At 41.4% G+C, this 12,708-nt stretch overlaps 1 protein-coding gene across 1 annotated transcript in view; it reads left to right on the top strand.

Annotated features, from left to right (window-relative positions):
- Positions 1-2,519: 2,519 nt before the first annotated feature.
- The window catches only part of CENPP (centromere protein P), a 125,374-nt gene continuing 115,185 nt past the window's right edge, over positions 2,520-12,708 (top strand). The window contains exons 1-5 of the mRNA XM_051793200.1: positions 2,520-2,688; positions 3,498-3,655; positions 3,977-4,065; positions 7,186-7,274; positions 12,028-12,124. Coding sequence (XP_051649160.1) covers positions 2,552-2,688; positions 3,498-3,655; positions 3,977-4,065; positions 7,186-7,274; positions 12,028-12,124 — 570 coding nt within the window. The 5' untranslated portion in view covers positions 2,520-2,551. The remainder of the gene's footprint in view (positions 2,689-3,497; positions 3,656-3,976; positions 4,066-7,185; positions 7,275-12,027; positions 12,125-12,708) is intronic.

The raw sequence follows: 12,708 nt of genomic DNA, 5'->3' as shown, positions 1-12,708 counted from the left end.
TTTGGGCGTAACCAACCGGGAGGGAAAGCCGGGGGCGTTTTCCGCAAATACGCGAGCGGAAATTAACCTGAACAAGCGAACGGCTCTCAAAGTAACGTTTTTGCCTTTTGTCTCTAGTACGGGACTCTGAAACCGAGCCCCCAGCGGCTCCGTCGTTTCAGAAGGAGCGGGGAGGAAGGCGCGGCCGGTGCCCCGTCCCCCGCTCAGGGAGGAGCTGTGGTAGCGCCCGGGCGCGTGGTTTGAAAGGCGCGGGCAGCGCGCGCCGGGTCTGAGTGGTGCTCGCGCCCCCTCAGAGCCGCGTCCGGGTTCGGGGCTCCGCTCCTCCCTCACAGCCGGGTCCGGGTCGGGGTCTGAGGGCTCCGCTCCTCCCTCACAGCCGGGTCCGGGTCCGGGTCTGAGGGCTCCGCTCCTTCCTCACAGCCGGGTCTGGGTCCGGGTCTGGGTTCGGGGGCTCCGCTCCTCCCTCACAGCCGGGTCCGGGTTCGGGGGCTCCGCTCCTCCCTCACAGCCGGGTCTGAGTCCGAGTTGGAGTCCGAGTCCGAGTGCGGGTCCTCCTTTCTCCGCTCCCTGAGCGCCGGGTCCCGCCGACCCCTCTCAGAGCCAGGCAGGTATGTAGCAATGTGGAATATGTACTGTCAGTGCACAAGCATGCATAAATATACACATTTATGCGGTATATCCACGCGTGTGATATACGTGTGCATGCTTAGGGTGAGGAGAGGTGTTTGCCTGTTTGCAGAAGTTTTTATTTACTTAAAAATAATTAATCAATGGGTATTTGTTTTCTGGAGTTAAAGCTCTTTGCGGTCACAAGTCTTTGAGTCTTCTGCAGTCTGGCGAAAGCCTTTGGTTCAAGTAGCTGTAAGCAATTTGTGTGTCCTGTTATTGCTGTTAAAAGAGGGATCAGCAAAAGGGTAAAAGTTCTGGGGTAAAGGGGTAAAGTTCTGGCTGCTGAAATATTTTTCTTTTTTCCCCACCGTGCTCTTTATTATGACCATAACTTTCCTCACTGTATCCAGTTAAAAAAAAAATCCCCCCAAGCTAATAGGGTGCATTAAAAGTTGAGAACTTCTGTTTCTTGCATGTTGGCATTTAATGCACCAAATTGCTTCAAAATGTCAGGGTCAGTCATGATTAGGTACAATCTTGGCGATTCTTTAATTGCATATTCTTTATTTACTCACTGAGTTTCTAGTGCAAAACATGTTTTAATGTTATTTTCTTATAAGTCTTATTCAGATGCTCTTTCTTACGAAATAAACCATCAAAATCCTATTCCCCCCTCATCCCTTTTTATTGAACAGTGTTAGTGTGGATCTTGCAGGTACAGTAGGGATGGTTTAAAAACACATGAAGTCAACTTATGTTTTTTTCCTGGTTGAAAATATTAATACATCAGTGTCGAGCTGCATAATATCCTCTACAGTCCTCTGAATGTGTCAGGTTATTATTATTTTCCCTGAACACTGAGGTTTATTTATTTTGAATTATTTGTGAAACATGGTTGCAGTTTGTGCCTCTTTGCTGGTGTTTAACCAAAAGGCAGATCATGGTGCTGTGTCAGGGACAGCTGTGCCTCATCTCACCAGCTGAGTGCTGGATGAATTGGTCACACCTGGATCCTGTTTTTATATCTGATTAGGACTGGGTTTTACCTGCAGAGCAGTCTGTTGTTCTGTTACAGCAAATTTAAACCAGCTGCATCTGCTCCTGGATCAAGTCATGATTAGTTAAAAAGATCCTTAAAGCCTTTGACCCCATTAGATTCCTAATTTAACTTTGTCTTTGGAGGCTGTGCAGTGACCTGTGTCTTAAAATTATTTCAGCTTTGATTGGATTTAATTAATTCTTTGAGGAACCAATGCAACAAAATTACGATTTTTTTTTCCAAAACTAATATCTGTTTTGAAGAAAACTCTCCTTTTTTTTTTCTTTTTCCATGTCAAGTCAGAGATCAGTTCTCTGTCCCATCCCTGCTGCTATCTGGAGCTGCCTGTTTTCACAGGTTTGCCAAAGGTATGATTTCTCCTGTTGGTGATGCTTTGAGCTGAGTGAGTTGTGTTTTGTAGGAAGGTTTGTTACATCCAGAATTACGGAACAAGTGACTTTTCTGCTCTTGTAACATCAGCTTGGGTGGACTCTCTAGGGTTTAAGCAGGTGTTAGGTTGATGACAGGGCACTGTAGCATTAAGGACAGTTTTACTGCAAGCTTAATTCTGTTTTCAAGCTGGTGACAGAATTCCTGTCAAATTTGGTTCCTAAGAATCAAGGTTCAAATATTAGTTTAATCTTCCATAGCAAACAGAATTCTTTATGGAGGTATAAATTACTGTAGGTGTCAGAGCTCCCTGGGATGTTTAAAACCTGTATGTACCAGTTTTTTAGTTTTCAAAACTGATAATATCCAATTAATTTGTCTCATTTTAAGTAGAGAGGTAGGAGAAACAATTGCCTAATGTTACATTTGCATTTTTTAAAAATTAATTCTGTGTTTGTTTGTTCCTGAGAAATATAGTTATTCTGTTTTGTGGAGTAACACTGATTCTGAGAAATGGACAACAACATTTATCAAGTTTATGAAGATGAAATCCAGGCACTGGAAGAAGAAATAAAACTATTGACAGAAAAGTACGAAGATATCCAGCAAGAATCCACCTTTTTTTCTGAGGAGGAGATATTGAAGTCAATGTATGCCTTTTTTCACACATTGCATTAATAGTGTTTCTGTGTCAGAATTGTTTGGGATAAGGGAAGTCCTAACACAGAGGCAAAAGCTTATTTTTACAGTGCTGATCTTGTTTAGAAAATGGGCTATATAGGAAAAAAATGAAAATAATAAATATTTGATCTGTCTTTGCTGCCTTCTGTTGGTGGTTTGTGGGTTTTTAGGGTTTTGCTTTCTTTGTCCTTTACAAGGCAGTCTGAGCATGATGTCAGGGGTGTTACTGTGTGGGCCCTGCAGAGCTGTTGGCTGCAAAGGCCACGTTTCCATTGTGCCCTGTCAAACAACTCAGGGGGTGTTTATTTGGGAAAAAGGGGAAAAAAAGAGAGAGGTTGGGGACATGCAGAGGTGTGACTCATTATGTGCTAAAGAAGTGCCACGTTGTGGCTTTTAAATCCCATTATTTAACTGATATTTCATAGTAAATGTATAATCCATGGATAAAATAAGTCATTTAGATGAGTAAAGGCATCTTAGCTCATTTTTGTTGGCTGTTCCTTGAAATGGACACTTGCACCTCCAGATTTGTAATAAAGGCTGTGTCTACCTGGCAGTGAGCAGAAAGTGTTTGTGTCAGTCTCAGTAGTTTGCTGTTCCCAGCAATATGATCCAACTGAGGTTTGACTCCTTGAAAACTGATCTTGATCTGGAAACCATCAGATCCCATTTCAGATGCCTCTTATTTAGTGGTATTGCTGTACTGGTGGGACAAAACCTGTTCTCACATCCAGCTCTTTTGCCCTTTTGATTTTCTTTTTTTCTTTTCCCATTCTAGAAAATCATTCCAGAGGGAAACGCAGGGAGAATCCAAGGGACATGAATCTCCATCAGACCTGAAAGCTCAGCTTGAAAGTCTAGAAACAGATCTGTCCTTTCTGATGAAACTCACTGGTTTTCAGTTCACAAGTCATTCCAAGAAAACAGTGGAAAAAAGTAAGGAGTTTTGTAGCCTTTTCTGTGCTGAGAATATCGCTGCAGTTCATTACATCTGCAAACCTGTGTTGTAATTCTACTTCCAGTGTTAGCAGAGAGACAATTATTTGGAAATACAACGAGATTTTCTTTATTGACAAAACAGTTTGAGTAAATATTGTGCTTTGCATAGTGGGAAAGGGACAGCCTCCTGGGAAATCTGGTGTGTTTCTTTAAACATGTTTAATTCTTTATACATGGCTGGTATCAGTTGGGAAGAAATGCAGCAGTTGTTGAGTAGAATTGTAATTGATTATTTTGGTAACTTCTGTTTTATAACAGCTAGAGACAGAACAGTGCAGAAGCACAGGTTGTCTGGGAATTGTCACTCCCTGTCTTTTCAACTGGAATTCCAGCTCCTTGAAGTGCAGGTAAGGATCAATGGATATTTAAAAAAAAAAAGGCAACTACCAAGCAAACAAACAAAACTTCAAATGGACAAATGTCAGTGCTGGGGTTTTTTTAGAGTTAATGTGATTGAACTGATAGTATAGATTGAACTGACAGTAAACTGCCTTGTTATGTAAAGATGCCATTCCTAATCTTAAGAAAAGCCATGTTATGAATTTGGAAATTGAGTATTTAATAGTCACACGTGGATTGCATCACTGGAAACTGCAGGACTTCAGCTGACAGAGGTTGTCCTTCAACCTCTGAAGTCCACCTGTGACTTGAAACATGCAGTCCTTGAGATGCCACTTTACCATTTCCTTGTATAAAACTCAGCTCTGAGCACAGAAACATCCTGCACCAGTCCTGAGGCCCGGTGAGATGTTTGTGCCTCTCTCAGCTGCATCTCCTGCAGGCTGTGTGCACCGACATCCTGTGGTGTCAGTGGAGCTCAGAGGAGCAACGGGGTGTTAAATTTACTGCTAACGACGCTGGTGATGCTTAAAGCCATTGCACCACCGTGTGGCAGCACTTGGCTGCCTAATGCCTGCAGCTGGGGCTACTTGAGCGCTGAGATCACCAGAGGGAGACAGGGAATACCAAGTGTATAGATATTTTTTAAAACCCACTTGAAAAAGTATAATTTTGTTATTTTTTTTATGAATTGTTTTTCTCTTATACAAGTACATGACCAGCTCTAACTTACACCCCCTGCATTGCATATTAAGTTGTATCAGTTTACCTGAAGTTTGGATTGCCACTATTTTGTGCATTTGTGTGGTGTGGGTGATGGAAATGTTGTGGAAAATGGTAAATTGCTGCAGCAGGCACCAATGAAGAGTACAGTTTTTAACTGGGCCACAATACACAAGTTTGGGGGTTTATTTTTCGTGTTATGTAACCAAGTCAAGAAGGGCACTTACTGTTTCAAACAGTCATTTCTGTCCCTTCACTTGAGTTTTGTGATTGCAGATGAACTTGAATGTGATGGAGGTTTTTGCATTGACTTAATTATCCTGGCCCAGGTTGCCCAGAGAAGCTGTGGCTGCCCCATCCCTGGGAGTGTTCCAGGCCAGGTTGGACAGGGCTTGGAGCAACCTGGGCTAGTGGAAGGTGTCCCTGCCCACAGCAGGGGGTTGGAACAAGATGATCTTTCAGGTCCCTTCCAACCCAAACTATTCTGAGACTCTACCATAGTGTGTTTTAGCTGTTGAACAAATTATAACAGAATGGTTTGCTTAGAGTTGCAAAAGACTACCATTGTGCCCAATTCTGTATTTTCATTTGGTTAGGACTGATAGAATTTGGTTAGATTCTGATAGAATTTAAAAATTTAAGCTTAAGGATACTATTTTTAAGGTGTGCCTTTTTGTAATTTATATGATAAAAAGTTACTCTTTATAGTGCAAAAGCTTATCTCATGACTAGGTTGCTGACAACTGCAATCAGAGATTTTGCCTAGTTCCAGCTGGCTGTTCCTGTGGTGTAAAAGGAATGGCATCGTGGTTGTGCCTTCATACACTGTGCAGGTCACCCTGCAGTGAAGTCAGTACATCCTGAGGATGCAGGAGTCCACCCCCATAACTTCCAGGAAAACTGTGACTTCAGGCCAGATTAAGACCTGGTAGTTCAGCTTTAATTTGTTTGTACCTCTGGCTTCTTGCATATAAAAGAAGCCTGTTTGTAAGAGATGGCACTAACATGGTGTTCAGAATAACCTGCCCTGACATCAGCACGGGCAAGGTAGTGCTCAGTTGTTACCTGTGGTGAGAAATAGAAGGTGACAGCTGGTTTTGGGAAGTGCCCAGCAGGTAACAGATACCTTGGTTTGCAGCAGAAGGTCAAGAACAGTTTTTTTCACATTGTTAGCTGTAGCTGTTTGTTCTGGTAGTGAAGTTACAGTACAGTTAACTCAGCTCCATAGGACCAGGAGAAGACACAAACAATGAGCTTGAAAATGTGCCAGAACAAGTGTAAGCCTCTTGAGAAAGCAATCATTCAAGAAGAGTTGCTTTCTTGGCAAGAGCTTTCCTTTTAAACCTTTTTGTTTGGCCCCAAGGTGGCATTTTGGTGTGTCAGTGACCCACTCCTTGGGAATCCAGTCCCTCCCGAGGGCAGCACATCAGCTGGTGGCTGCTGGCAGCTTCTCTGCCACTCCATGCCCGTGCTCAGCCTTCTGCTCTAACCCTAAAATGGCTTTTCCTGGTGTTCCTTAGTCACTCCACTAATCTTTGTAGTGCCTTGGTTGGCTTTTCCCATGGTTAGTGCTGGCAGTGTTGGCAGCACTGCTGTCCAGCCAGTGCAGATTGCTGAGATCTCTGTGCTTTTAACTCCAGCTTGGCTGGTTCCCTCTGTTGCCATTCCCATTTGCTTGTAGTGACTGGGTATAAGAAAAATAAAGTACCAAGTCTCCAGTTTCAAGTGAAGCATTTGCTGTGTTCTTCAAACCCCGATTTTAAGCTTTTTAATTCACTGTTATCCAATCCATTACTCTGGTGTGTTCCAGAATGCTCAGAAAAACAGCACTGACTTCATTTGTGGCTTTATTTCTACCCTCTGACTTTCTTTTCTCCTTTTTAGCAGGTTGTTAGATATTTTAATTTAGAATAATTTTGGTTTTATTATCATGCACACATTCCTGAGTAGCAGTTATTATTGTAAAAAGGGACAGGAATTTGAGGCAAAACTATAGGCTTTAAAATAAAATAATACAGAGGAAAACTGACAGATCAAACCTTATATTTGATTTTTCTGTTATATGTGGCAGCTAGAGGTTGTGTTGGAAAATGAGAAGAATCTTAAAAAAGTGGACTTGACATGAAAGGAAGTAGATGAACATTCTTTTATACATATATATTCTTTATGCTGAAAAGTTCAGGTGTTATTCCAAAAGCCTTGTTGTGTGGATAATACTACTGCTGTTGAAATGAAGGAAACTGTCCACACATACAAGCTGTAGTTAAAAAAAATGCTATTTTAAGAATTATAGCAGTCAGAAAGAAGTATATGCAAATGCTTCTACTTTATATGCAAATAGACATATATTTTTCTCCTTGCTAGAGGAATTTCTAAAATACTGTGTTGCTACTTCTCCAACCTAGAGCAAAGAGAAGGTGTCTTCTGTTATTAGTGATCTCAACATCGTAATGGAATCTGGAGAAGATTCTGGAATGAGCAAGTTTGTGTCAAGGTAAGCTGGAATTGTTTGCTCAGGGGAAGTCTTTGTGTGGATATTAAATGCAGTACTGAGTTCTCCTGTAAATTTGTGTTTTTGCTATGCCATGTGCCCTCAGCCCAGCCTGAACCCTTCCAGTCCCTTGTCTGTATCCTGGAGAGAAGATGAAATGCATATAATTTGTAAGGCCTGGAAAGATTTTAAATTCATATTAAACACAAAGAGGTTTTGGATTATCATATGTTTTATAGCTGTTGGAAATTGTTTGGTTCAGGGAAAGGTATAACAATGTAATCTCAGCTATTGCATTTTAATGTTGTGTGAGCTGTTACTCAGATCTGCCTGTGAGCTGCAGATGTGCACTGTGGGTGAGTAATAAAGTGCCCATCCAGAACCCCTCTCTAGTATTTGCCTGTTTCTGGTTCTCTCAGCTCACCATTCCATTTCTCTTTGTATCAGGGTTTATCTCACTGATATTTGAAAACAATGGAATGTAGTTTAAAAACCTGGAATGGAGTATTTGTGCAATGGCTTAAGAAAATTTACATACTAAAACTTAAGCTTATGAATGAATGTTATTTTTTAATTATTTTCTGGAGTATATCAACTTCTTGTGGTAACATGAGTAAGGATCAAATTATTTGTGTGCAGTACTCCACTGAATTTTGGTAGCAAGCTGTTCTGGGAACAAATCTATTATTACTGGCTAATTGACTTAATCCTGTTCTTTAAGTGATTTCTTTTGTTTTATGTTATTTTTTGAGGAGGGAGAGGGAAGGCCAAAAGAGTGAAGAGAAAGGTCTGTTGAGTTACCTCAGGCTTCAGCAGTCTGTTCTGAAAAGTGAATTTTTTTTACTCAGACACTTGGAAATTTCCTATAAACCTACCAAGAGTAGTGGTATAACTGAGAAGAGTAGCTGACTGCTCTCAGGGATTTAGAAGAGGAAATTGCCCTGGTTTATTTATGAGTTTTTTGTGACAGCAGAAGTGGATTGGAACTTAACAGTCACCCTGGGAAGGAATGTGTTGCAGTGGTGGCAGACTTGACTTCATCCTGGCTGGAGCCTTGCTGTCCTGTCCCTGTCTCTTCACCACCCTGGTCCTTTTCCACATTGCACCAGCATTCATGAGGCCACACAAGTTGCCAGGAATGATAAAAGATGTCAGTAAATCAAGCAGTACTTTCTCCTGAGCCTCTCCTTGCACATCCCACCTTGTGTCTGTCGGCTCCTGAAGCCACGTGGCCAACAGGATCAACGAGGTCACTTGGTTGAAAAAGGAGCTGGAGGGTGGGGAGTGACCCAACCTTGTCCCCCCACAACTCCTTCAACTTCCAGTTTTCCTCTTTGACTTGTCCTGCACCATCACAGTGGCTGTTGCCAACCTAAGGCAGTGAATAGGTGGGGCTGATGCTGACAGGGCCTGCTCTGACAGCAACCCACTGTCCCATGGGCTGGTTCTGCCTGGCATCTCCCTTTATGGCCATTTTCTCACTCCCCTTGCTTGTTCTTGTTTCAGTTGTAATCTCCTCATGTCCAGTTTCAGGCTTTTCCCAGCTTGCCCTTAGAACCAGCTGCTCTTAGAACCCTCATTCCTACCTTTTCCCTCCCTTTCCCTCCATTCTTGACCAGCTAAATCTGCTCTCCCTCTATATTGTTCCTTCTTTTCAGCCTCCCTCCCACTTTGTTTTCTTCTTTTGCTTCCTCAGCCCTGTCTTGCCAAATCCATTGTCTAGCTCTGTTCTGTTTTGTCTCCTGGCCTGGATTATTTTCCTTCTCAGTTTTATAATTTTTTTTGGCTTCATTTTTTTTCATAATGCGTGAGAGAAAAGGGTCTTTAAGAGCACCAGAGTTAAAAACTTGGCATTCAGTTGTAATTCCCAGGCCCTTCCTGCTTTGGAAGAAAACAGGGGAATGCTAGAACACTTCTTAAAGGAAGCAAAAGTCAGCAGTCTGATTTCAACCAGGTACTGCTGCAATATATAAACAGTACATCTATATATAAAAATGGCACATCTTCTGGTTTTTATATAATTTCTTAAAAATTTTTGTGGCAATAAGAGATGTATGCAAATGGAATCACAACATCTAGTTGTCTAGTTTTGGATTTTACTTGTGTCCCCTTTCACCAGTTATCACTTATGTTGTACTTTATTTTTGAGAACTACAATATGTAAGAAAACTATTGTTAGTCATTTTTCCCCTATTTTTTTGGACTTGACACCCCATTATTTGCTGGGTGAGTTAACCTTTGCACAGATTAGTTAGTCAAATAGGGCTTTTTAGGCACTATGAAAACTGCTCCTACTTTTTAGTTAGAACCTAAGTCAGAGTGAAGGATTTGGGAAATGTCTGCATTATATTAAATGCTGCATGGGCAAGGTGTCTGGGAAATAAAGGGGAGCAGGAATTCTTCCCACAGCTTTGAGTTGTGCCTTGGTTTTATATGTTAGTGCAGGAAGTCTTGCTTTCTTCAGCAGGTTAAAATAGATTTCCTCTCTTAAAATAGATGAAGGAACATATTAAAGGAGGCTTAAATACTTTTAGAGCAGTTAAATGTCTTGTGTGCTTTTGTGTTTTGTTGGTGTTACTTTGTGAAAGGGTGTTTGGAGGAAGGGCCTGTGATTTTAAACTGATACAGGTACTCTCTGCCTGAATATGCTTTTAGGTGGTTTTGGATGACTTCTCTCTAACATGGATGTTGGTGTTGGAAATGGGTGTTTTCTGCTCCTACTGGATTTTTTTTTAAAATCTGATGACACTTTGTAATGCTAAATCCTTTGCAAAAAAAGTCTTTCAAGTCCATTCTATTAGCACTTTATTATTTTATACCACATTTTCTTGGTATTTAGCATTTGTTGTAGTTGAATTCAGCATGAGAAATTAGGCTAACTTAGGCTAATTAGGAATTATTGTTTGTGGGTAGTTTAAGTGCTGGGAGACAGTTAATTGAACTGGTGCTCTTTGCAGTCTCTTTTTCCCTTCCCAGTTTAAAAACCCCATGGATTTACATCTGTTCATGCCAACACAGATTTTCCCTTTCTAGATACTGAATTCAGTTACAATCTTGAATTTAGCCAATGCTATATGAGACAAGTACCTACTCAGATATAATTGGTTGACTAACTTTTACCTTTGAAACAGGTCCTTTGAGCTTGTTAGCCAAAACTGGTGCTTCCTGCTTGAAAACTTTCACCTGCTTCATCACCTAAAAATGAATTTGAGAGGAAAAAAAGAAACAAAGCCATAATGCTAAAACGAGGTCACAAGGTTTATGATAGTCTACTGGATTGCATAAAAATGGATATTCATAAAAATTGCCAGGCTTTTTCAAAAGCATTTTAAGGCTGTAGTTTTGTGGCCCAGTTTTGTGTGGCAGGTGTAGGTTTGCAAAGCTGGGTGCAGTTGGTGTGGAATTGTGACCCCAGGCAGGGAGAGGTGGGCAGGCAGTGCCAAGTCTGCATTGCTCCTGTGGCATGGGTAGAGTTTGACATGTGCAGTTGTGAGCTGTGGTAAAAAACAGCTTCCCAGAACAGTTGATGAGCTCCTGTGAGCCAGTGTGTCTGTCCTTCCAGGCACTCAGTTCTCCTGGTGCTGCCAGCGTTTTTTTCATCTTGGCCTGGTTTTGTTGGCAGCTGTGACTGCTGTGGTAACTTCCTTTGCTGATGCTGTTCTTTCCAAGCTGGGACAAAACTTGTTTGGCTTTTCTTTTGCATTTCAATATCTAAATGACCCCAATGTCTCATTTTTCAGTATGTTTGTGTAACATGTTAAAGGTTGCTGTTCCTGTATATCAGAGCTGGATCTGAGGCACAGTTCTCCCTGGAATGGTTGAAGTGACTTGGCAAGAATGCCTCAAGTTTCTGCTCTCAGCTATGCTGAAATAAAGAATAGCTAATCTCAAGCAGAAAAGATGTTAAAAGACAAATTTACATTTAGAATTTAGATACTGTGTAACTTCTTGAAATATTCCCAGATGTCAGTCAGGTATTTTCCTCAGTCAGGTTTTGTAAACTTGTCAAATCCTGAAATAAATCTTTGTATTTTCCAAGCAGTGCTTGCCAGGTGTGTTTTGACAGTGGTTAATAGTCTGCTGCATTTGACTGTGGCTTGTTATCAGCACTGACATGCAGCTGTTCACCCTTGTGGTTAAATAATCGTGTTGCTGCAGGTATTCTGACAGGGAGTTTTTGTGGAGTTTTGTATCCTTTGCATCCTTGCCATGCTTCTTCAGTAAGAACTGCACACACTTGGAGTGTTATTCCTCCTTCCCCTGACAACACTGGATGGATGGTTGGCTGTCTGACAGTTCCTGTCACCTTATATTGTCTCCTTTCCTTTCTCCATCCTGATCCATACATTAACAGAAATTTGGAAAAATAAGTATTGAAAAATAAGTATTTTGTATTTATCTCTCCCTTTTTCCCTCTTCCTACAACGTAAGAAGGACATGGACCTGCTGGAGTGTATCCAGAGGAGTACCATGAAAATACTCTGAGGGCTGGAGCCCCTCTGCTGTGGAGCCAGGCCAGGAGAGCTGGGGGTGTTCACCTGGAGAAGGGAAGGCTCCAGAGAGATCCTGGGGACACTTCCAGTGCCTAAAGGGGCTTTTGGCCAAGGGCCTGGAATGGCAGGGCAGGTGGGAATGGCTTCCCACTGCCAGAGGGCAGGGTTAGGTGGGATATGGAAAAGACAAGGTGCAGATTTTAGGCTATAGAACTGCTACATCTGATTAAGACAGGGTTAAACAATATATTTCTGTTTTGTAGCGTTGAAGAACGTGGAAATCTTGCAGCGTTTTTCAGAAGCCTTTCAACTTATGCTGAGTGGTTTGAGCATCGCAGACGCACCTTCCTGCACTTCAAGGTACTGTTATCAAACTTTATTTACTATTATTTACTAGTACTATATTATTTTCTTTAAGTAGTTCATTAAGACAAAGCATTGGAGGTGAAACCTGCACTCTTCAGCAGAATATGGGCATCTTAAATTTGTATGTTGTGGAGAAGAGAATATTAGCTAAAAAAATTGTTTTGTGTTCAAGGGGCAATGCCTTTGCTTGGTTTTTATTTTGATTATCATACTATTGCTGTGTTCCTCGTGGGTGGGGAAAAATAAGAATGCCTGTGCCTTTCTGTGAGGGAGCAGGACAGTTTTCATTGGTATTAAATCTTATTTTGATTAAGAAAAAAAAAAGGAGCAAAAGAAGAAATGAAAAGAAAATAACATTTGTAGTCTTTGGCATGTAAACATTGGTTTTGAAGGACTGGATCTGTTTCTCTTGAAGATGTGGCAGCCTGTGTTTGGACCACAGTGCTTTGAGTTCTGAGTTGTTTTACTAGTATGGGAGATAAACTGTTGCTCCCTTTTAACTGGAACATAATATTTGAACTTAGTTTTAAATTGCCAACATTTGGCTTGTTTGTTTTGGCCTTGCACTGGTTTTAAGA

Source organism: Manacus candei, unplaced genomic scaffold (genome assembly GCF_025592945.1).
Source record: "Manacus candei isolate 608988 ecotype Guabito, Panama unplaced genomic scaffold, ASM2559294v1 h1tg000036l, whole genome shotgun sequence".
Lineage (NCBI taxonomy): Eukaryota > Metazoa > Chordata > Aves > Passeriformes > Pipridae > Manacus > Manacus candei.
Note: the sequence above shows the minus strand (reverse complement) of the source record. Positions and strands in the feature narration are given on the sequence as shown.